A 25,123-nucleotide genomic window follows, 5' to 3' on the forward strand; every position below is an offset into this window, starting at 1 on the left:
CGGAACTCCCTTGACTGGATAGGAAGAGCATCGGAGCTTCAGTCTTCGAGGCAGAAGCAGAAAGAGAAAGCTTCAAGATCAAAAATACAAGAAAAAAATAAGGATGCCTTGGATCGGCCATAAGTTTGAGTGGAATTCATGATCCTAGGCTTGATATTCCATATTCAGTAGCGGACCATAAGAAGAGATAAGGACTGACTATCCACTTAGGATAGGCGAACCTTTTCCTTGAACTTCTAACTTCCTTGAACTTCAACCTTGAACTTCCTTTGCCTTTTTCTTCCTTGAACTTCAAACCTTGAACTTCTTCCCCTTATATATATGCCTTCCGCGTAGTGCTTTCTTGACTTTCTTTCTGACTGAACTTTCTTTTCTTCATGTTCCCGGTCCCACGGAGCGGTTCCACCATAGCCTTGGACCTATTAATCGTCGGGCTCCTTCACAGTCGCAGCTCTTTCTTTTTTCGCCCACGGTAAAGATCAACTCTGATTGACTCTGCGGTTGTTCTCGTGGTTGAGAAAGTAGCAAAGCTTAGATTGTTCATGAAATGAACGAGAATATCGTTCATTCTCAAAGATTCCCCATTCTCCATCCCTACTTAAAGGTCAAATAAGTACGAAAGAGAAAGCCTAGAGGTCAAAAGTCGAAAAGAAGCATTCCAAACTAACTAAGTTCAGAGGAAAGGAGAGACTGAGAAAGGAAAGCACGAGGCGCTCGTGCCAAGATCAGAGGTTCACGCGCGAGAGTCAGAAAGCAGGGGCATTAGATTCAGAGGCGGAGGTAAAGGCTGTGGGCTGGCTCTTTCTCAAATTCTTTGAACCCAGCCGGTCCGAAGGACTATGAGCTATTACTTTTTTTTGCAGACGTTAGGAGTCATGAAATGGAATATGAACCTGTCCTTCGGACGGCCTTTCACGGATAAAGAAGTCAGGGACATATCAATCCAAGAAAATCAGTGATCAGCCCTTCTTTTTGTTTTGCCCCAGATCGCAATTTACGTGGATGAAACCCGAAAGACCTTTCACGCGGAAACTGATGAAAGAGTGAGTTTCGCAAATTCTTTGCTCCTCCGCAGCCTATTTCACTCTTTCCTAACTAACTAAGTCAGACCTTTCGTGAAAGGCCTAGCAGCCCTTCCTCCTATGGCTTTGCTTTCTTCTTGCTGGTTGGTACTTAGAGTTTGCCCCGAGCCAAATTGTATGGTATTGCACACGAGCCCTTTGACTTGATTTACGGATTAGTTAGTCTATTTCATCCCCTTCCATTTCTTGAAAATACTCGTGAAGCTATTCTATGAAAGAATATTGAAAGAAGAGAGAAAGCTTCCACACCACCAACTGCCACTGATTCAAGTTCATTCCACAGGTGCAGGCGTATAGGTAGGCAGCCACTTATGCTACTTCATTCCCATCCACGGGCGGATCTTGATCAACGGATTCCACCTGACCCCTATTCATTCCTTCATTCAAACTCAGAACTTGAAGATCCACTCATCGCGAAGAAGAATTTGATAAAGGAGAGAGGGCGCGAAGGATTTCAGTTCCGGTAGCGGTTCTTGCCCTCGCTTTAGTTCTTTCCGCAGTTCTTGAAGTTGAAGATCCCATCATCATATTGGGATAGAATCTAGTATTCTTTTTCATTGTTTTTTTTGTAGTGGCTCGACTTTCTATTAAGTTAGTAGCACGTTCTTTGATCAAAGCGGACGAAAAAGAGAGCATAGCGGACTAAAAAAAAGGCGAAGGTGTCAACGGCTGGCAGAGTATCTTCGGATAACTTGCTGAAAGAAGGTCACTCTCCCTACTACATCGGGACTTTCCATGAACTATATGGGGTATAGAAGGTCCTAATATCGACATAACTCGAAGTATCGGAATTGAGAATTCTCAATGATTTTCCCCACGGGGCGGTTTTCTGCTGGATGGAAATTGATCAATTCTCTCTTTCTTTCATGACTTTTTTCTATAGGCTGGATGCAAACTCTCTTCATCTTACGTTGCGGACGAACTATTAGAATCGGAGTAGGGCGCATAAAAGCCAAAAGACAAGAAGAAGAAAAGGTGGAATAAAGCCTAGGCGCGAAGCGAAGCGACAACCTACGGCAGATATATCAGAAAAGAGCTTCAACCGATTCGCCGACAAAGAAGAAGAAGGAAAGGGTGCCCTCCTAAAAGAAGACAATTCGGAGCTCCTACTCGTCCTGATACCCTGCTCCAAATCGAAAACATTCTCATCTCACTTCTCTAGTTCAAGTACTTGTACTTTTGTGATTTTTGTCCGCTGATGTTATTGTCTGAAATCTAAGATAGATAGAAGATCTCTACAAGTAAGATAGAGCTAATCAAGATGCAGAGTCTGACTCAGCAATAGCCGTGCTCTTCCGGTAGCCCAATCACAATCTCGACTTCTATCGAGAGTAGTTCATTGCCTGTACGCTCTTGCTCATCTTGGATGAGTCTCTCATATCGTTCTGTCCACTGGTTTTCTTCCCCCGGCTTTTCGTCAAAGTCCCTAATTCAGGGGCATCTTGCCCATTCCCTTTCTCTGAAAGAAGAGGGGGCCAAGATGCATAGTCGTCTTTCCTCGGGGGCTCCTCTCTTTTTATAAGGAGACTTTTCTCCTTTCTCTGTCTGCTACCCTTTTTGGGCTTTTGTTCCCCCTCGGGGGGCCTTCCTCTTTTGTAGGGGTACTACGGGAAACTGAATTCCATTCATTTTCCATTTCCCGCAGTTGAGAAATCTGAACGTCCAGATAGGGGTTTTTCTTCCCCTGCCGCTTCCTTATTGGGAACATAAGGATTCGGCCCCTCCTCTCAATCTCGAGGATGGATAGATCCGGTCACTTATGAGGATTTCTACTCCATGTAGAGAATCGTATTTCAGGCAGGGATTCGTCAGAATCCGCTCATAGTCGGCCGAAAATGCAAGCACATAAGGTGTCAACTCAATGAACAAGGGCTTGATCTTTCTCCAAGTCCTCTAAGTTGGAGTAGAACCTTAAGGCCATTACGCGCTTCCCCCAGGGCCTTTCGTCGGTGGTGAAGGTAGATGGAATACGGTTGCCCATCAATGGGAACATTCGCCTTTTTTTAGAAAAGTCCGTTCATACTTCCCATCCAACCTGCACTCCTGCCCATCCAGTAGGGTTAGTAGGGCATGAATCTAGCTCCCCAACTTCATCATCGTATTGGTTCTGGTTCTTGTCCTCCATGAACTCATCGAGGACCCAGAGGTCAAATTAAGCTACTCCGTCCTCTCAAATTCTTTGAGCCTTTGTCCCTAGGCTCTTTCTCTTCTTCTTGCCTCAAACCCCCCTTTTTCAATCATTAGAAGCGTCTTTTGTGTACTCGGGGGGGCCGTAGACAAAGAGCTGTCTGCTTTTTATGGGCCGCTCGAAGACAAGGTTGGTTGCGATCCAATCCAGCAGGAGGTACTGATCCTGCAATTCCTCTGCAGTGTACTCGTGGGGGCCACCCTCTCTCCTCGAGAAAGGTTACCATTAGCTCCAATGGGGACGCCTCCTGCAGCTTCAGGCGCTGTGAATCTTCCCAAAGGTTGATCACAGTATTGTATTTGGTCAAGAGCAGATCCGCTAGCTCGCTTTCACGAGGCAGGAAGTTTTCACAAGCATCTATCTTTCGTCAAATCCTCTTTGTACGCTCGCGCTTGTACACCATGCTAATAAGGGTCCCCTTCCTGTGCTTTGCCACCAGCTTCGGCTTCCATGAGTATCTCCTCCAGGGAGAACTTTCCCCAGACATCAGCTTTCTTGTCTTGCTTTATGACATAGACACATAGGCTACCCCCAAGCCTTATTCAAGGACACCTTGCATTGTCTTCCCTCCCTGGATTCCCTTATTCTATTTGTTTCTTGCTTGTTCTTTGATGCATTCTCGTGAAGAATGGCAATATTATCATTTCCTCGTCCTTGTGCCTTTCCTCCGCTCTCACTATAGCAGTGCATCGGACATAATATCTAAGCCCCGACTTTCCATTTCCCTCCTTCTTTATGTCCTTTCTTTGACCTCTTCCCGATTGGGACAGAGTGAGAAGAATGAACCTTCTTAGTTGACTCGACGAAGGTCCTAATGCTTTCCCACTAGTGCTAGTATCGGTCATACGCTTAATCTGAAGATTGAAGAAAAAAGAAATGAAAATGATAAGAACCACTAACCACTAAGCCAAACTCGGCTCTCAGAGTCCTTAGTTGCACTCCTGTTAAGGAGCTTCGCCTTTATTCATTGATGAAGCTTGAATCTTGGACTCCTTTCGCAACTCCTACGGAGCCTTCTTCTCTTTTCTTTGGTACAGGTGTGCCCCGCAAGGGCACGCTCGGCTCGGTCTCTTTCTGGAGTGGAGAGGGAATACTTCCAGCATCTAGCATCATCGAGTTTCTCTCTCTTTGACAATCAAACTAGATAAGGCCCTCGGCAAGTCCTAGCTCCCCCGAGGAAGTCAACCAAATTCCATATTCTAACCCATCAAAATGGGACTCAATGGGTAGCAATTGTCCTTAACCCAGGAGTAGCAGTCGGTTGAAGTTGAATCAGTACGAGGAAGAAAGTCAATGAACAAGGGCTCGACTGAAAGGAGAGGGAGTGCCACTTCGGTGTCCAAGCTTGCGGCACCGGTATGCAGCCTTTAGTCTCTCACTTGCCTGAGTTTCTAGTTCAAAGAGAGTTCTACGCCCCTCGCGTGCAGCCTTCTCGTCTTCAGCATTTCATAGAAAGATTCAGGGTGCCTCATGCGATAGGCTGGATTCAATTTCGTTGCCAAAAGGCCTTGAACGAAGAGGGATAAAGATGTCTGATTTCGACACCAGTCCCTCCGGACTCATATAACAATGTGGCCCCACGTCCTAGGTTAGGCCTTACGAAAGCATGATATTCAAGACCAAAAGCAAGAGCTCAACCGGAACTAGAAGACGAACTTCTGCTGCGACTCCTGCCACGGTCCCCGACTGGGATACTTGCTTGATGTACCAAAGTCAGAACCCCTGATTTTTTCTAGGCGCTTAGTTTCGCTCGATTCGCACTGAAGTGAAAGAATGCCCCTACAACTCCCTCTTTTTTTTTATGCGTCCTACCAGAGGACAGATTCTGCGCTTGATCTTTGCACGTCGACAACTTATCGCACAGAAGTTGGAGTTTGGCTCCTGGATAGCGGGTTAGTGGATAAACAAGGGTTTCGGACGACGGGTAGATATGATTTTCTGGGTAGAAGAGCTGGTGTCTCGCACCTAGCATTTCAGGAAAGAGAGCGTGCTGGGCGGACTTCCTGGGAGGAGCTTTTACCCGACCCCCTCATACCTTTCTTTGAGCCCCTTCCTTCCTCCGGGGGGATAGAATCAAGACTAAAGATGTACCGAACCCTCGTTAGAGGCGCTTAGCTCGATTCTGCACATTCATTCCTCCATATCCTTAATGAGGTCTACCCTACTACTTCTCTCTTCCCTTGATCTGAGCCCGCGGAGTGGGCTTATTGCACGCCCACGTAGCGGTATTTGCCGAATTCAATATCTTAATCAAATGAAAAGAGATAAAAGAAGGATGAGAATGAATCACCGAAATTGATATGATTTTCAAAAAGATTCAAATTACTATGCCCTTCTTATTCCTTATAACTGCAAAATCAACCCCTATTTCGAGGTCGACTATCTTATTCTAATACTAGATTTTTGAGTGCAAGCAAAAAAGAAAGGCTTCATCCTTTTTTTTTATGATGAGGAAATCCTATTATCAATCTGACTATGCCAAGCGAAGCGAAAGGCGGGCAAATTTCTAGAAGTTGAGATCATAAGATCAAGATAAAGAGAAGAGAGACTTTTCATTCTCATTCTTCGCATCATAGAAAATCTGATCCTTCTCTTTTCTTAACCCATTATCTTAATATGGGATTTTGACTTTTAGGTCTTCTCTTGGCTCCTTCTTCTTATTTTATTAGAAGTCTGAACCCCTCCGTTAGGAGTATTAAGACCGCTCCGAAGGAGTCATTCAATTCCACTCAAATAACTCGACTGAATCAATGAACAAGGTCTCGACTGAAAGGAGAGAAAAGAAAGATTAGATTTTGTTGAGAAGCGCTAGGTCAAAACCTTGCTAATTGTGCATTTTACCGCCCTCAATGAACAAGGTCTCGACTGAGAAATTAAAGACGTTCGGACCAAAGAATTTGCTCAATTCCCCGTTAAGTCAGAGGTCTCGGGACCAAGAGCGAAGGAAGTCTTCTTGGGTCCTTTCATCCGCTGAGGGGTGAAAGCCATTTTTGAAGAAGTAAGATGAAATAAGGATGAAATAGCGGGAACCAGAATAGGACAGACCAAGACGAGGTATGAAAGATAGGGGACGTGGAAAGGCCAATGGAGAGGTTCAACTCCTCCCGTCACTGAAAAGGCTTGATTCTCTTATGATCAATCTCAGTCCTAGTACGATCACGAGAAGATTAGTTCAGTTCACTAATAGACCAATTCGACTCATGAAGAGGAAGACTAATCAGTCGATCTTCTTCCAGTCCCAGTGCCAACACATGCATCGGCGGAAATACCATCAGAATCGGAACCGAGAGAAGACCCGGCGAGTGGCGGGGGCTGTATTGGTATGATAAGTTGAGGACTGAAGCAACTCCACGGGTTCGGAGATGGGAGCTTCTCCTACTTTATCTCAATAGAAGAAAGATGCCATGGTTCAACCTGTCACCTGGACCTCTCCGCTAGGAGCAAAGAATTTGCGAAAAACCCACTAACCCCCTCCGTTAGGAGTATTAAGACCTTCGGACTGATCGATGTTCTTGGCTGGAGTCTTCCTTTACCTTTTCTTTTCAACTCAAAATCTCAGAGTCCCCTCAAATTCTTTGCCTTTATTCGAAAATTCTTTGCGCCTATAGTCAGATTCAAGCTTAGTTGAGTTCAGTTACGCCAAGTAATTGCATATAGAGAAGTGAAGTAGCCGTTGAAAGCAATAGAAATCTCATAAGAGAATAAAGTAGTCTAGAGCAGAGAAAAGAAAAAGGTAAAGGAAGACTAATTAAGCTACGGAGGACGGTCAAAGCCCTCAATCAAAAAGAAAGTCAAGCTAATATTAAATAAGGGTCCCGTCCGAAGGTTATGAAATAACGAGAAAAAAAAACAAAGAAATTCATGAATTGAGAATGAAACCTATGAATTTTTGTAATCAACGACCTTGTAATCCTTAGCGAAAATGAACAAAAAGCTAGGTTTTGGGTATGGCTGGCAGCAACTTTTCATTCAAAATCTTGAATTTTTTCTCTATTATCGTTAAATATCAAGATGAGAAAAAGGACCATTTTGCAAGAAAAAAAGACGGGAAAACGCAATGAAAGAATCAAGCCTATCAAAGAAATGAACATTGTTTGATTATAGTTTGACTTTGTGGTCCGGATAAAGAGAGGTTCAAAGAATTTTTCAAGTCAAATGCCTGATTTTGAACTCAATTATCGTGAAATAGAAAGATGAGAAAAAGTCCTATAAAAAAGGTCAAAAAAGCTTGGTCCTTCGGACGGGAAAAGGCAATGAAAGAAGAAAGCCTATCAAAGAAATTCACAGACTTTGATGAGAGTTCGACTTTGTGGTCCGGAGAAAGAGAGGAGAAAGAAAGTCTTTTAGTTTCAGGCTGTCCGCTCCGGGGTAGCTATCTTTCCAAGCAGATTCAGTCGCAAGGCTCCTAATAAGGGAGAAAGTCCTTCTTTCAAGGCTCAAAGAATTTGAGAAATGCTACTTCTTCATTGAGGACCCCTTTTAGTGTGGAATTTCATGAGTCCCTCCGGACAGGTTCATATTCCATTTCATGACTCCTTCGGAGGTCTCGACTGAATCAATGAATAAAGGCTAAAAAAGAAGCGAAAACCTACTAAACCCACTAAATTCAAGGTTTGAATTTCAAGCCACGTAGCGAATAAAAAGGCAAAGGGTTTTCAGACTACGACTGAGGACGGACGGAAGTAGCTCGACCAAGCTCGACCATAGGAAGAGGGGAGCGGGATAATCAAGAAGAAAGCTCCTTCGTAGTATCCACTGAAAGTAGAAAATCAATGAGGCCTCCGCTCAAATTCTTTGAGCCTACATATTCCCACTTAGCGGTCGGACCTCTTTGATCCACTAAAGAAAAGATGGAACTCAAACTTCTGTCCGACTATCCACTTTAGGTCCAAGAAATTAGATGGAATAAATCAGTCCAAGGCGGAGTAGGAGTTGAGAAGAATGATCGAGAGGAGTTCTATAGGGGGGAAAAGGCAATGTTTTCGCAGATTCAAAGGAGAGGCTTTGCGAGACACATGAAATGAGAAGGATCATCTTTCTGTCAGTCTTCTTTCTCATTCTTTTTGTTGTTTCATGAGAGTACTCAAAGCATCATCATTCAGACATCTTTCTGTCAGTCTTCTGTCTTTCTCTTTCCCGCTCCGTCTTCCGCTTCTCTTTATCTTTCATTCTCTCTTTCTCTGTCTGCTCTTCCCGTCCTACGGCATCAAAATCGAATATGATCCTTCCACTACCTTGTTCATTGATGTCTTTGATTTCGGCTTTCATGAGGGCTTATAGTTTAATTGGTTGAAACGTACCGCTCATAACGGTGATATTGTAGGTTCGAGCCCTACTAAGCCTACGACCCCTTATCTGAACCCTATTTGTGACGCTTCTTCCCCGCCACCCTGCAGATCTCAATGAGGCGAGGTGGAACCACACAGGCTGCCCTTTGGTCACGCCTCCTACGCTTACCACTCACCTACGCTCTTGCAGCATGCCCCGGCAAGACTATCATAATAATACGCGAAGCAGCTGAGCGGCTCGACCAAAGAGGAATTTGCGATAGGGAAGGCGTGGTTGAGACTGAGAGAGAAAGTCGATGCGAAGGTTCAGATCTTCTCTCTTCGCGAGACGGCCCATGAATCTCGAGATAAGAGCGTGGGGCTTGAAGACCCTACCGCATTCCGGCCCCGGGGCCTGAAATTGTCTTTTCTCCTCTTTCACCAGTGAGTGGTGAGTTTCCTTTTTCTTTAGGTACCTCTTGGATTCTGAGTTTGTTCCAACAGCTGCCACACGTGAGATCCTGATCGTCTTCCTCCCAGTCTTCTTGCCCGCTGGGGGAAGGAAAGTTCAGTGGCTTTTCCTTCCAGGACCGGAGAAGGTCAAACTCTGGGCGGGCTGCCGGGTTTCGCCTACGCTACGGTTTCAGAAGATTGAACCTTTTTTGTTCAACCGAAGTCAAGGAGTTCCAGAGCAGGAGGTTATTCAATATTCAATATCGGGACCGCCTCGTCTATGTACTCTAAGCCTCTCTTGAAGATGCGCGCGCGATATGAGAAAAAAAAAGAGTGGGAGGAAGCAAGCAATGAAAAGCCAGGGTAGAGCCTCGGAGCCGGCCCAAGCGAAGATCGGCACTCGATGAGGAGCTGCCCGCAAAAGGGAAAGCCGTGGAGACGGCAGACTCGGCAGTCAGGCACACCGTGAGGCTGACTATACAGCAGACCGGGAGGTTACAATTCCAGTTTTCCTCTTTCAATTTCCGGGAGTGAATGTAGGAAGTTCAGACGGTGGATCAGGTGTGAAGATGAAAGCAAAGACGTCTTGGGGATCGGAAATAGCGTAGCATTGTGGCCATCACAGTTCAAGCTACGTATGGCTGGCGCACAACCTACTGACTTCTTAGCCAAAAAAGAAGAAAGTCAAAGCAAAGGCTAACTTTAGCGTCTCGTATATTCTCTACTTGACTATGAAAGAAGAAGGAAGAAAAAAAGAATGGAGTTTCTCATTTTAGTGGAATTCTCAAATTCTTTGAGCCTACATATTCCCACTTAGCGGTCGGACCTCTTTTATCGGAAAAGATGGAACTCAATGAAACTCATCTGGAGTAGCTTAATTAGGCTGGTTCGCATCCTCATCCTCTAGTAAGTATAGGTATAGAGATTCAGGCTAGAGAGACTATCTTGTCTTAATCAAAATCGAAAAGATAGGGTGAGACTGGGATTGAGGCTGAAACCTCAACAGACCAAGAGCGGAAATAGCAGCAGCCCTTGTCTTTCTATCGATTCTGGTTAAGAGCCCTAACTTTTCCAGATGCTTTAGCCAAGCTTACATCTCAGACTTTTCCATCTTTTTTGGGATCTATTTCTTTTCGCAAATTCTTTGGTCCTCCCTAGCTTAATTAGGTCCGGAGGACTCTCAGAAACTACTATTGAAAAAGGAAGTCGGGTAAGTAAAGGAAGTGAGAAGTTCAAGGAAAAGTTTGAGTACTTTTCAAGTCATAAGAGGATATAAGAAGAAAGAAGGAGAAAAGAAGAAAGCCGTCAGTCCTCCGGACTTCTACTACGTCCAAGGTTAAGAAACTTTAAGGAAGGATCAATGAAATATGATTGATGCTTTTTTTCACATTTTCAAACCTTTATCCTTTATCAACTCAAATTCTTTGAGCCTGCTTTCCTCTTTCAAACCTACTAAAAAGATTCAAGCCTATTTTCCTTTTTCTTCTTCTTTCATTATAAGGAGCAAAGAATTTGCGAAGGAGTCAGAAATCCATATGAACCTGTCCTCCGGCGCGAAGCGAAAGGACTGTTCAGGAGCGAAGGAGCGAAGGTACTCGTAGTTTCAGATATAGGAGAGGACCGAGACTTTGTTTGGAGGTTCGAAGAAAGTCGACTGATAAGGTTCGAAGAAAGTCGACTGATAAGGAGTCAATGAACAAGGGCCCTTTCTTTTTTGAAATAACTCCACTGAAAATTCCCACGGGGCGGTTCGAAGAAAGTCGACTGATAAGGAGTCAATGATGATAATCAGGCTTGAATCAGGCGAAACTCCTTACCGAATTTATGAGAGCCCTTGATTTTGATATTGATATGGATTTCTTTCGTTGCACTCCTTCTAAGTCCTTTCGCTTTCTTTATGAAATTCCTTGTGAATTGACTCCTTATCAGTCGACTTTCTTCGCCCCGTGGGAGTCGAGTTCTTCCCTGAACCTCCGGACGACTCCATACAAAAATCAAGACTCATTGAATAAAGAGAAAGCGAAACTCCTTCCTTATTCCTTATTAGGATTAGGAGTGGAACTCAGTCAATTCCACACTAAAAGGGTCCGGACTAGCTTAATTAGAACTCCTACGGAGCCTCTTTCTCCGTCTTTTCTTTTAGCCCTACTGGGACATCAAATCAAACTTGGCAAGTTTGTCTTGCTTTGCTCTTTTTCTAGTTTTGCTCTTGCTTGAATCTCCTTCTCTTGAACCACCCTTCTCGGTCTCATTGAGCTTTCCCTTCTTTGATGCTACTTACCTGAATAAAGAAAGCCTATGGCATAGTCTGAGGCATCCGTGTGTACTTCAAAATGGCTTAGTCTAATCTGGCAACTGCAATACTCCGTCATCATGCCTCCTTCTTGTCCTCAAAAGCTCTTGGACACTTTTCCGAGAAGTGGGAAATGCCATGATCGGTCCGTACGTCCTTCTTGAGTTTAGGAGATGAAAGAGTTGAGCAGACCTCTGAGAGTAACTTACCATGAATCTTCGGTAATAGTTCACGAGCCCTAAAAAGGATCTTAGCTCACTCACCTTGGTAGGTGCTTGCCACTCCTCGATGGCTCTGATGCTCATCCAATGCCCTAGGAAGAGGATCTCCCCTCCGTCTTTACATAGAGGTTCTTCTTCCTTAATACCGCCTCAATGAACAAGGGGTCGTGGGTGGTCGTTTAACGAATAGCTATAGCCCAAAAAGTATATCACCAGTCGTCTAGGGTGGAATAGCTCATTGTGGAGGGTGCAGAACGTGGCAGGGGCATTGGTGAGTCCAAAAGGCATAACCAAAGAAAATGCCCCTTTATTAGGTTGCTTGCTTGCTTGTCACACAGGTCTGGCTCGTCTCCTTCCGCGATACGCACTTGGTAGTTGCCCGACCGTAGATCCAACTTCTCGAAGTATCTCGCCTTTATTTCATTGATTAGGGCTCGACTGAAAGGAGAGGGCAAAGTGGATACTTGTTCTTGATGGTTAGCTTACCTTGTTGAGCGCCCGATAATCAATGCACAAGGCTACCGTCTGGAATAAAGAAAAGAAAGAGGGGCTCCGGGTTTGGCTCCAGGCTTCCACTCGATCTTGTGGTAGACTGCCCTTTTAGGCTAGGGGGCACTTGGCAACTCACTCGTGGGGCATGATACCAAAAAATGACTCAAGTACTTGCTGCACTTCCTGAGAATTCGTCTTGGTATTGGATTCGCTCTTCTCTTAGCATGAAATGAATTAGATTCTATTTGTCTGATTTCTTCTTAAGAGAACCCCCCACCCGAACCATTCTTAAGACCACCAAGCCCTCTCGAATGAGTTCGACTATAGAAGCTTTCAACGTACACCCGGGGACAAATCTTTCACTCACTGAGAAGTGAAAACCTGTGACTAGATCGTCCTGAAGACGGATGCGACGGGAAGAAGTGGCATTTGGAAGTGTTGCTGACTTCACATTTAGGTTTCGGCATAACAAAGCTTGCACTGTCTTTTCGCACTTAGGCGCATAGCGCGCCATTGGTAATGATTCGACTACGGTGCCACAAATTCGCAAACTGATCCTAAGTAATCGTTGTTGTTCATTGGATTCCTCCGGAACTACTTCGTTAGGATTGGGAAATTGCTGCGATTCTTCCTGAATAGCCTGGATTCTCCCGTCGAAAGTCGCTTTGAAAGTCTTACCTAAATTCTTCCGACTTAATATAAGAAAGCCTATAAAAGAACTCGCTACTATCATTTCTTCATTATAGATTGAGATCTTCTTCGAACTTAATGCACAAATAGATAGAATAGCAGCAAATAGCATCTTTCTAGCCTGCATATTCGTGGAACTCCATCTCATTTATCAAGCTTTTCTCGAGATTTCAGCAACTGAACGGGAAGTGGTTTAGGAAAGGACTTGAGAATCGGATGCGCTCGCCCAGCGAGAAAGGCCCTGACCCTGCCAACCAAGTCCAAATCAAAAAGAAAGAAGAGAAAGAACTTGGAGTTGGCGCCTACATAACTGCTTGCTTGCTTACCAAGCCATCCTGCAGCTTCGCGGAGATCCCGCCTAGTGGGAAACTAAGAAGTTGATATGAAGAAGGAATCAATGAATAGAGGAGCTCTAAAGAGAGAATGAAACTGAAAGAGCACTTATGAGTCTTGAAGTTCCCTTTCTTCCTCTTTCTCTCCAACACGGTCTATTGCATAACCTCCAGATCTTCTTCTTTACTTATTATGAGAAAAACGACTCACTATCAAAATGAAAGACGATCGATTATCTACCCAAGAAGATAGAGAGTCCCACATACGAGAAAAGGTCACAAATAGAGTTAAACCAAGTAAGATTGCAAAGGCATAATGATAGTAGGGTCGGGATATCCCCGCCCTCCGAACCGGACGTGAAGGTCTCCCCTCATCCGGCTCTCTGCAGGGGAATCTCCACTCACTGCTTCCCCTAATATCCTCCCTTTACCACATCATGGGGGTTTACAGGAGATCCCAGAGGCTCGCTCGGAAAGGCTGCTATACCATACCTTTTGACTCAACTCGACTGACGTAGTCACTAGACTCACTATAGTAGTCCGTCCGGCTGCTCTTGCTGAAATCATTACTATTCATTCTCCCGTGCTCTAGCAATTGCGCTCCCTAGACCACTACCATGTAGTTAGGTAGGGACAATCAATCCGTAGTGACGGGAATCTAGGAATGAATGGGGATCCCTATCAATATCAAAATGAAGAAGAAGATGAAAGGGAAATCTTCTTTGAACCTTTCTCTCACCTAAAAGATCTAGTGGCAATTATAATATAAGGAGCAAAGAATTTGCGGAGTAGCTTCATTCCATATTCACCTGTCCGGAGTAAGGAAGAACTCGACTCCCACGGGGCGGTTCGAAGAAACTCGACTGAAAGGAGAGAGAAAAAGAAAGTCACTAGAATGAAACTAAAGCGGACGGGTCCAGGTGACTGGTCTGATACGGCTTAGTAAAGCAATACGAGACGATGGAATGCAATGGGATGGATGGTAGAGGGCTGCCTGCGCCCAAAAGCGATGATTCACTTGTCCCCTTGTCTATAGGGACCTCGTGGCATACAACCGAAACGACTCCCACTAGATAGCCGCCCCTTTCTCTCTTTTTACAGCCTCGTGGACGGACGAAAGAAGGGAAGTTACAGAACGGGGCTGTTCAGGCTCGCGAAGTAGACAGCAAACAAGAGCTTTTCAGCCCCCTAACCTTGTGAATATTATTATAGCGCTAGGCTAGCGCGCCCCTCTCTTTCTTAGTATGCGGTCTCGCTCCTTCTAACCTCTCAACTAAGAAGTTGATATGAAGAACTTTCAAGAAAAGAGCTGCTAAGAAGGAAGGCTTTCTTCCAAATAGTAGGTTCTAGTAAAAGAAAGCCTATCTTTCTCTTTCTGCCTCTTTTCAGTCTCGATATTCTAACTATCTCTAAAGGGGCGTAAGCACTGAACTTGATAGGGGATGGGATTCATTCACTTGCATTACTGCTAGCACTACAAAAAGCTCCGGTCTGAACGCCCTGACTACTGCTGTGCAGCCTTTCCTCGGGTTCGTAGAGTCGGGTTTCCCGTTTACCCACAACGGAGGAGCCGCCCCCACCAGGCAGGCGGCCACGGGTCATAACGCACTCTTCGCACAACAAATCCACTTTGAAGTTGACTTATTCGCTCGGCCAATCGTCGGAATGTGTACGAGATACCATAGGGGCCCAATATCTCAATAGCACCTTTGTCTAAAGCTGAGAATGAGACTGAATATCCGAAACGCAGGAAGGATCTGACTAGAAAGTCATTCAAAACTTGATCGAAGAACCAGCGTTTATTGAAGAAGCTATAGAGTCGATTACAAAAAGTACTAGTTTGAAAGGCTCGTTGGAATTGATCCGCTACGGGATTGACATTATACGCAAGAGAAGCACCTGAAGTACTAAACAGAATAGGTATTAGTTTGGTAATGGTTGGAGCAGCAAACTCGGATTCGGCAAGAATCTCATTTTTGGGTAGTACGAAGGGGGAATTGGCCCAAAAATTGGATAGGGGTCAAGACGCAGTCGGGCTAGGCGGCTGACTCAAGTGCCCCCCCGAACCGCGCGAAATGGTCGCCTATTACACGGCTCACTAACTCTGCCTGGGGTGGGGGGTACCTATTATTCGTCGGCGGTCCGGCGCACCCCCTACTTAAAGGATGCTGCTTAATTAGGAAGGAAATTCTTTCTTCATCGTGAGAGTTCCCTTTCGTTAAGTGCATCGAGCCAGGAGTGGACATCATCATCATCTGCAGACAAATCCAGATCCTCTTTCTAGCTTAGATTGGAATAGTAGGCTTTCCGGAAAATGAAAGGAAACCCGCTTGATCGATATGAAAAAGATGCGCTCAAACTCCTACACCCACCCCCCCCTCGCCAAGTGAGAGAGTTTAGTCAGAATTTGCTCTATCTCCTGAAACATAGGCTTTCCTTTTTAGATATTATGATCCTAGAACCTACTTACTAAACCTAAAATCAGAATGAAGCTACTCCGGACGAGCGTCGGACGTAGTAGAAGGATAGGCGAACCTGACTGAACTTTTTCTTTCTTCCTTCTCAAATTGCAATGAATAAAGTCAAAGACTTTGCGAAGGAGTCAGAAATCCATATGAACCTGAAAGGTGCGAAGGTACTCGTAGTTTCAGATATAGGAGAGGCGGAAAGAATTTGCGAGAAGAAGTTCTTGAATTTCAAGGAATCAAAAACAAGATAATAAGAAGAATCAGAGTTCCCGGTCCGTGGTAGTTTAATTAGTACTGCTCCTACGTACTAGTAAGGTGAGCTCTTTTCTCTCTTCCCGCTCCGTTTTCCTTTCATGGAGATAATAGAAAACCTTTCAGTTACTAGTAGGTTCCCACTCCTTTTGATAGGCTTTCTTCCTTCAGTCTTGTTTGAAGGCCTAGCTGACTTTAAGTAGGTTGGGGTTCGGAAAGAGAACTCTTTTCAAGATAGACTGAGCAAGAACTATCGAGAAATTGAGTGATGAACTTCTTTCATTTCATCAATCGAATTTATGAGTTTGATTTGGATTCTATCTTTCTTCTTTTCATTCACAATTGGGATGAGATAGTGCAAATCTAGTTCAATTGTTCTATGAATTTCCCTTGTCATTGACTTCCTAATGGATCACAAACTACATCTTTTCATAAAAGAGAAATGCAAAGAATGAATGAACAATTCGACATAAGACTGTAAGTTGAATTCGAAACATCTTTCATTCGATCTCTTTCAGCCTAAAATCAGTACGAAAGCCCATCAAAAGGAGCAAAGAATTTGCGAAAAGAGGAAAGCCTGAATTCGGTAACATCTGAACCCACGGAGCGGTACGATACCAACGGGATCGGTCTGAATATGGCAGAAAAATGAGGGTTCGGGTCGAAGCCTCAGTCATCAGTCTTCTTCCATCCATTAGTACGATCACTTCAATAAGTGCAGGAGAAGTTGCTAGAAGAATTCGAAGTTGGTCTCTCTTTCATAGGTGCAGTTAGTCAGGATCGGGGGAATAGGAATGAGATCTGGAGTCGTAGCTCTCGGTTCTTTCAGGAAGTAGCCTCATCCGTTGAGAGATTTCGACATGACCGAATGGAATGGAATCAGTCCCAGTTAGGGTAGAGGAGGAGGAAGCTGCAGGGAAGTAGCTAGACAACCTCAAAGAAGAATCAGCCTCAATCTCCATCATCAGAAGTCATCCGTAGAGCTCATCTCTCTCCCCTATCGGAATCAGTCTCAGTTGCGGATCGGGTATGAAATGCTTGACTTTCAAGGTGCAAAGAATCAGACTCGAGGCAGAATCTCCTCAAATTCTTTGTTCTTTTTTTCGCAAGCAAATTCTTTGCTCAAAAGGAGTGCATTATGAAATCACTCTCCAAATAGAGGTTCGAAGAAAGTCGACTAAGAAGGAGTCAATTCAGAAGGGCGTAGCTTATGTAAAGGTTCGACGAAGGAGCCTGAATGAATAAAGACTCATTGATAAAGGCGCAAAGAATTTGCGACTCCAAAAACAAAGGTCCAGATCTTATTCAATAACTCGACTGATAAGGATCAAAGAATTATCTCAGCTCATTGAATAAGGACTTATCCCTTATTATGTTTATGTTAAGGAGTGCAAGGAAAGAAATCCATATTAACCTAGGCAAGGAGCAAAGAATTTGCGAAGGACTTGTTTATATCCATATTCACTTTTCTTGGACCTTGAATTTCAAAGGTCCAGGTGACTGATCCACTAAATAGTATAGTAATCCTTCCCTTTCTTCTTGGACCATAAATCAGAGATAAGACCTTGTTCATTGATTGCGCTTGCACGAGTATTCGCTTCGATCATTCTTCTAGTTCCATCTTTGACTTAGCCCTTATCAATGGAAAATTCTTTGCTCCTAACTAGGTGCTCGTAGTTTCAGATATAGGAGAGGGGCAAAGAATTTGCGAAAAACCACTAAAATCAGTCGTCGAGCTCTTGTCCAATTCGCATGTCTTAAGCAAATGCTAACCTTGTTTTCTAAGTAGCAAAAAGTTTATGGAAACCCAGCCCGGAGAAGGAGTATTTGATTCCATTCCTTTGCAGACGTAGTCTCTTTTCTTATGTCAGAGAAGAAATTGTCAGAGAAAGAGAAAAGAGCTTTATCAACTTCTCAGAGAGAAAAGAAAGGTGCGAAGGAAATTTTGGCTGAATGAATAAAGGCGAGATCTAAGAGAAAGATCATCAGAGAAGAAATTCTTGACTTATTTGATTTTATACCTTTTCTTCTTCAACTTCTTTATTGAATATCAGAGCTTGATAAAGGACTTTCATCTTTCTATAATATAGATATATTTCTTTCTTTCAAAATACTTGAGCGCTTTTTCTCTTTTATCAATCCTATTACTGACTATGCTTTTCTCTTCTCATTACGAGAAAGAAGATATAATAAGGGCTTGATCAAGCACTTTCATGAAGTTCATTACTACTTCATTCTTTCGCCGGGGCGGTTCTCAGCTAATAATAAATAGTAGTTGTAGAAGTCGATAAGAAGGTGCGAAGGGTCAAAGAATGATCGAGGAGTCGAAAGAAGAAGAGATTGCTACTTATTAGATTATGAGAAAGAAAGGGAAGAGCTTTATCAACTTGTAAGAAAGATCAGTCAATGAACAAGGGCTTGAATTACCATTTCTATTAGATCTTCTTCATTCAGATCGCACTTTCGCCTTTTCGCTCTCTCTTCATTCTTTTTTCTCTTTTCAAAGACTATCAAAAATCAGAGTAAGAGAGCGCAGGGGCGGTCTTCTCTTCTTAGCTGCTGGCAGTGGAAAGCTATTCTATAAGAATGAATATCTACTGTGCAATCCTGCTTTCAGTGGGTTGTAGCGCCTCAGCTCTGAATTGGCTCGGTTAGCCGCATGAACCTCGGGTGGAAAGGGGGGCGCGGGGGAGGTTAGTAGGATCAGTGGCTTCTACTCATTATTAGAATCAAAGATCTCGTTCAAAAGCCTTAGGAAATACGATCTCGTCATCGATTTCAGACTAAATACTCTCTTTCTCAACTTCTACCCCGGGGTCGCCTATATGGCCTATTTCATGGTCACTTCGCACCTCTCCCTCGTCAGTCAAGCCTGCGTCATCAGGTAAAGGGATCTCTGTCGGATTGAAAGAATTCCCCACGCTTTTCTAAGAAGATAAGATCTCTTTCACTCTACGCTTGATTTTGACTTCAAAAAGAAAGTCTTAAGGATTTCCAAAAAAGATAGAATCTTTGATCCTTCATTCTTGTCCGAACTGAATCTCTCTCTCTGCTTCACACCCCTACTTTGACTCTGAAATTACAAACTTTCGGCTTCAACGGAGGAAACCTACTGGAACGAAATCCGGTCTTCTGCCGGAATGAGATTGAAGAGCCATTACCTTTCTAACCAGGTCTTCCTTTACTTCACTTAGATACCCGGGGAAAAGAAAGAACGAAGAGAAGGGCGCTCCATATCCCCACGTGCCCAAGGCTGATCTGATGCGAGGGCTCCTGCAACTTAGGCTACTTTACCTTGCATAAAGGGCAGAAAAGAGAATTGGTCCCGAAAGGGCGACTTCTTTAGCGGTTTTTAGTCGTCCATCCCAATAATACGAGAATGAAATCAATGAAATCAAAACTCTGCTTCTGCAGCTTCAACCTCCTCTGCTACTGAATTCCCCGATCCAGGCTGATCCACAACCGCTACGATTTTGATGATTTCAAAGACTATTCTCTCCTTTCAGTCGAGCCCTTGTTCATTGAGGCGGTGGAAGAATTCCTTATGTTGAGGAAGAGTGAAGAGCTCTGAGGTATGCTGCAGCTTTCCCTAGGAGTTCTGCTTTCTAGCATCGAGTACTCTTTCATCAGTCTCAGTTTCCGCGGAATGATAATCAGGATCACTTTCGAAGAAGCCAGATCCGTTGAATGAGAAAAGAATGAGATTTGAGGTTGGAGAAGTTTCATGAGAAGAAGAGGAAGCAAGGAGAGTGGCGAAGGTCAGAGAAAGCGAAAGCGCGAATGAATTCGAGATTGATCAAGTAGAATGTTCAGTTTCATTCTCTTTTTCCTCTTTTCTCTTGTTCCATCCAGAATCCTTGGGACCATAGGGCTCGGAAGAAAAGGGGGAAGAGAGGAGGTGCAGTTAAGTAGTTATCAATCTCATCGCTTATCTGATTACAGAACCGGGACCAGGCCCACAATGAGTAGGAATTCGTCTAGGGTCGTCCACCTTTTTCTATGGGGCGCCTGAGCCTCTTGCTTGCATGAGAGATTTGTCCACTTCCTCTATCAATGAAAGGTCGACTCAATTTCATCCAGCCTCGTATTGGAATCTTTCTTCTTTAGTTAATGAATTTTTTGAATATACTCAAAAAAGAATATAAGCAAGGTCAAAAGACCTCTACCTCGTACGAGCGAGCCCTCTCCCTCCTCTGGTCGAGCCTGTCTCCTCTACATCGGTCGCAACCTGACTAGGGAAGGACTGGCTGATGACTCTTCCCCTACTCGCTTCGATTGATTCCCGCCGAGACAGCGGATCCCTATAAACCAAGGTTTGCCTCCCCACTCCACGGTCCTCGTCCGAGATCTTTTCAATCCGCGGACGGAGAATGAATCTACCTTTACTGAGATATGTTCCGGATTGAGAGTCTTTAGCACAAGGCTATTTCCCTCGGTTTCGGTCGGGTATGATACTTGAATTCAGCCTTGAATGAGCGTCAGCCTAGCCTTTCACGGGCGAAGCAATGAGGAAATACGACAGCCTTGACTTTCTATTGGCCTGACTCAAGAGATCGCATGAAAGTACCATCAACGGATTTCTCAACCGACAGGTGGTTCAAAGAATTTTCAAAGCCAGAAAGTCTGAAAGAAGGCGGAAAGGGATGCCACAACCTCGGGTGGTCTGGAAGTCTGATCCCTTTTTATGACTCCCCTTTTAGTCGAATAGAAAATAGTGGGATTACAAGCCCCAGCATAGAAATCTGACGACCTCATAGATTTGCAGTGCATAGGAGGGATCCCACGGAGCGGTAATAGTTTTGAAGGCCAAGCCAACTCGAAGTATCCTATGAGATGAGGAGAGCTTCTGCGGTTTTTTCATAGAGAAGCTGAACCGACTTGAATCTGAACTACCGAGACCATATCATTATACCCCTTTTTTCTGTAGTGAAAGGAAGGAAGCCCCGAAAGCTTCTTCTCTTGAATATGCTACATCGCTCACTGAACTCCAAAACCCTGACGGTGACTCCTTAGCACGTAACCCTTTTTATGCGGAAAAGGCAAGGTTCAAGATTCAAAATAGAATAGTATACCCGGTCACTAATTAAGCTACCACGGACCGGTGATGAGGGCCTAGTTGTGAGATGCTTAATAAAGCCTTTATGAATGATGCGCTCAAGCACCCCATGGGCTCACCGGCCTGACTCTCAAAGCCTTCGGCAACCCCTCTACTTTATTCATTTCTCGTAGGTAGAAGGGAAGGAATTTGTCCGATGCTGTAGAGAAACCGGGGGATTCTAGTCGGCATTCCAAATTTCTGAAATTGAAGATCGAAATTAGGATGTTTCCGAGAAAAAAGAGTTGATTAGTTGAGATGTAGTTCGACCTGAATCGGAAGTTGAATGAGGGAAGCAAGAGCGTCGGATCCGGGGCTAGTTTCTTTTTTCGGAGAGATTGGACTCTCTTGAGTCAGTTGCCTCAGTCAGAGTTGGGTTAGGGCGCGGGTTAGGCTGGGCTTTCCCGAGAGAACAGGTCTTGACTTAGGGTCGAAGAGACCGTAGCGTGCATTACCTATGGCAATCTGGTCAGCTTTGTTACCGACTCTGCTGGGATAGACGAGAGATTCATTCCGATCATACCGCCTCAATGAACAAGGGGTTCTCGATCGTATCCATATTAAGCTTACCGATCAAGACGCAAGAAAGAAAAGAAATTGCCTCAGCAGACACAAGAACTTCTGAAAGAGGCTTCTTCTCCTGCTGAAACCGAGACTTCGACCCTTGATGCCCTTTTCAGGTACGGCTGGTCGAGCGGGGTGCCGATCCGAGTCTTCCATAGCCCGAGTCAACTCTAGGTGATAGGCCATGCGGATCTGTGTGACTGACTGACTGAATCAACTTCTGACTCGTGAACCACTCTTATTCAATACATACCCTCATTCAGAGAGAGGCTTGTAGGTCGAGCAGAACCTCTGCACCCTACTTCTTTAGACTTGTTCGGAAGACTGAAAGATCAAGTAGAACAGTGTTCCGCGCCCCCACGAACCCGCTTTTCATGTGAAAGGGAAAGATCGAACTCAGTCCAGGAAGGCATAGGTTAGTCTTTCGCTTTCTTCTTCATTCTTTCCATATTTCATTCATCTGCAGAAGTACAAAAGCAGAAGTACACAAAGAAATAATGGGATCACTCGCAGGAAGAAAAGAAGGTTGGCGGGGAGGTCTGAAATTGAGGCCTTTTCCTTTCGAACTCACCCATGCGTGTGCGAATGAGATAATCGGCGTGGGCATGTCTTTCTACCCTTGAATCTCGTTCAAAGCAAGGGTAAAGGAATTCCCGATGATCGGACAAGAAAAGCGGAGGCCTCTCCTTCAACCATTTATGATTTATGCAAGAGCCACTTGAACTGGGTGGGTGTCTCGCATGCTTCCTCCTCTATCTTTTATGGATTCAGTCTCGCCTCTCCTTTCAGTCGAGCCCTCCTTTGTCTCCTTTAATTACAGCCTGTAGACCGAAGGCATACTGGTGCACGGGTTGAGAAAGTTCCACCTTCCAACTTGCTCTTAGCATAGGCGATTACTACTGAATTGAGATCAGTAGGACTGACGAGGGCAGTCGCGGCACCTACAGGTCCCTATTCTCATTCGTATCCTTGTTGATCAAGTACTTGAGCAGAAGGAGATGGAAAAAACAAGGACCAAGATGGAATTTCTACCTATGGAAAAGATCATTCACGAGAAAAATGAGCGTACATTTTCTTGTTCAAAACTGGGTAGTAAGAAAAGTCTCGATCGAGACTTTACGGTCATTCTTTTCTCCTTTTTAGGAAGAAATTACATATCTTATCTTTCTTTTTTTCTCTATTTGATCGGCGGAAGGAATTGAATTTTTTGAGAATAATATATTTGAGAAAGTAGAAAGAGAGGAAAGGAAGAGGATCAATGCAGTTTGAGTTCGAGGATAGGAAGAAAAAAGCTCCCTGAGTCTGACTTAGTTGGGGAGTACCTTACTAAATGAGTTCCATCATGAGTCAGACACTGCTCGAGATACTGGATCGGCAGGGGGAAGAGGTCTTCTAGATCATCAGAGGTTGCCAGAGAGGAAGTAGCTCTCCTTTCTCTTGTTCTTTCTTTGCAATAGAATTGATGAGAAAAGATCAGAGATCCCGAACTAACTGGACAAAGTAACTTGACAAAGACGGACGGACGCGCCTCAACCGCGGACTCATGAGAAGTTGAGGACTCGGAATAGAGAAGTAGCTCGAGGAGAATCCAGGTACATTGGGGGTAGGACTGAAGAAATAGGAGAAAAAGCTATAAGGAACTAGCCTCCAAGCGAGAACAAGAGGGATGAAATAGCTCGACCAGAGGCAGCAGCCTCCGTTCTCTTCCAACTTTCTTCTTTTATACCAGTTATTCTGGAATCTGACTAATCTGAGTGTCCATGTAATAATGTCCCCAAGCAGCTTCCCCCGATCATGAAACTGGGAATGGCTCGGCCGATCCTATTCATACTCTACCCTGCCCCGTCAGTCTCGCATATTCTAATCCAACTCAGTCTCAGCGCAAATATTCTTTGCGCCTCGTGAACTCGGGAAAGCAGCTTCAAAGCGATCCTCGGCCTATAGCCCTCTTCCTATGTCAGTTACTCATGAAAGAATGAAAGACCTCTAACCCTACCCTATCGGGTTAGCTGGCCCCTCTTGAGTAGGGTGTGACCTTTCTGACTGTCCAACTAGGGAAAGAAGATGAATACCGATCCGGCTTCGCCTACGTAAATCAGTGGAATGAACAAGTCAAGAGGAAATGAAGCTAGTCCTCACTGCTTGAATTTAGTGGAATATACTCAAAAGGAGGTTATTCTTTATATGGATTTCTTTCCTTGCACTCCTATTAATATTATAATACAGTCCTTTCGCTTTCTTGATGAAACCCTTATTATCATCATTGACTCCTTATCAGTCGACTTTCTTCGAACCGCCCCGTGGGAGTCGAGCTATTGAATAACCTACTCCGCCTCTTGACTGTCCATATTATAACCTTGCCCTAGGTCGTCTTCTAAGATCTTATAAGAAATAATGATGTAGTTCTAAGATCCTCCTTCTCCTCCCGAAGCTTGGGAATCCGTGTCGAGTACATGGAAGAGTCAGATTGAGAAAGAGAGGGTACTACGAGGGGGTCAGAAGTAGGGACGAGTTAATCAAAAGGAGCAAGTTTGTCCCGTAGGCTTAGGCTTTCGTAAATGGGGCTCATGGCTTGAGAAGTCAAAATCACCCTTAATGAAATTCAGAAAAGTCAATGAAGAAGGCTCAAAGAAAATCAAGGTCCAGGTGACTCATTCATGGAACTAATAGGAGCCGGAGGACGGGTTAGTGGATAAACAAGGGGTTCGCAAATTCTTTGCGCCTACGGAGCCTAGACGAATTTGAGAAGAATTTGAGAAAGTATATTTCTTCTTTTGACTACCCCAAAGTGTGACTCGACCCACGTAGCGGTGTAGAGGGAGAGGGTTTACTGACCACTTTACGACTTTTAAGGAAAATGCATAAAGGAATGCAAAAAAGTGAAAGAGAAGAGATCAATGAACAAGGGGACCTTTGAAGCCCTCAACCTTCTGCTTATCTATTGGTTTTGACTCTGCCAGACCTTTACCGGCTTTCATCAAAAGTCTTATTGCTGGGTTTTTCTCAAGAGAAAGAAAAGAAATCGATAGACAAAGCTAAAGCTAGAATGAACTTATGATTTTGAAATTGATTTTCTTCTTCGTTAATTCATTAATTCAAAGAACCTACTATTTGGAAGAAAAGGCGCGAAGCTCTAAGAACCCTCACTTAGAAGTCGTGCAAAAGAAGACCATAAAAAGATAGGGGAGCGAAGGAGGGCTGAAAAATGGCTGAAAAGAGGTTTCCCACTTCCATCCACCTGATTCAAATCCCTTTATGAGAAGTGAGCCCTCTATTATTTTCCGTAATAATTCTAGTCCATAAATCACATCTCCGTATTTTGAGATGCAAACCGGAAAACCGGAAATTCAAGGAATGAACCTTCGTCGAATAATCAGCCAGAAGAGGTTCCTTCTACGCGGTCAAAGCGCTGGTCAGACAGAAGACAGGAAATTTGCCGTCTTTAGTCAGAGGTCTCGGGACAAGCCCAAGCGGGGTCCAGCAGTCCTTCTTTTTTCTTCTTTCTGAATTCGAAGATGATGTGGTAGTAGTCACACTGAAATCCTTGGATCGATCGTCCGCTGTACCCCTTTTTCTTTCGTTGTGGCGCAAAGCCATTATTATGTAGAATTAGGATGATTCAGATTCACTCACTAATAGTAATAGGATGAAGAAATCCGTCAATTCAGAGTTCTGGGACAAACTATCCCACCAGCATGCATCATCGGATCTCGAAGGAGACATATA

At 44.3% G+C, this 25,123-nt stretch overlaps 1 protein-coding gene across 1 annotated transcript; it reads right to left on the reverse strand.

Annotated features, from left to right (window-relative positions):
- Window positions 1-11,448: 11,448 nt before the first annotated feature.
- Window positions 11,449-13,888, reverse strand: LOC127150988 (ATP synthase protein MI25-like). The gene has a single exon (XM_051090067.1). It carries the CDS (start codon window positions 12,832-12,834, stop codon window positions 12,238-12,240), a length of 597 nt encoding a protein of 198 aa, XP_050946024.1. The 5' UTR covers window positions 12,835-13,888; the 3' UTR covers window positions 11,449-12,237.
- Window positions 13,889-25,123: the final 11,235 nt, after the last annotated feature.

This window comes from Cucumis melo, chromosome 9 (genome assembly GCF_025177605.1).
Source record: "Cucumis melo cultivar AY chromosome 9, USDA_Cmelo_AY_1.0, whole genome shotgun sequence".
NCBI classification, from domain to species: domain Eukaryota; kingdom Viridiplantae; phylum Streptophyta; class Magnoliopsida; order Cucurbitales; family Cucurbitaceae; genus Cucumis; species Cucumis melo.

Excerpts from the sequence above, each read along its gene's own strand:
- LOC127150988 (XM_051090067.1), bottom strand. The coding sequence starts at position 12,834 with ATGAGATGGAGTTCCACGAATATGCAGGCTAGAAAGATGCTATTTGCT.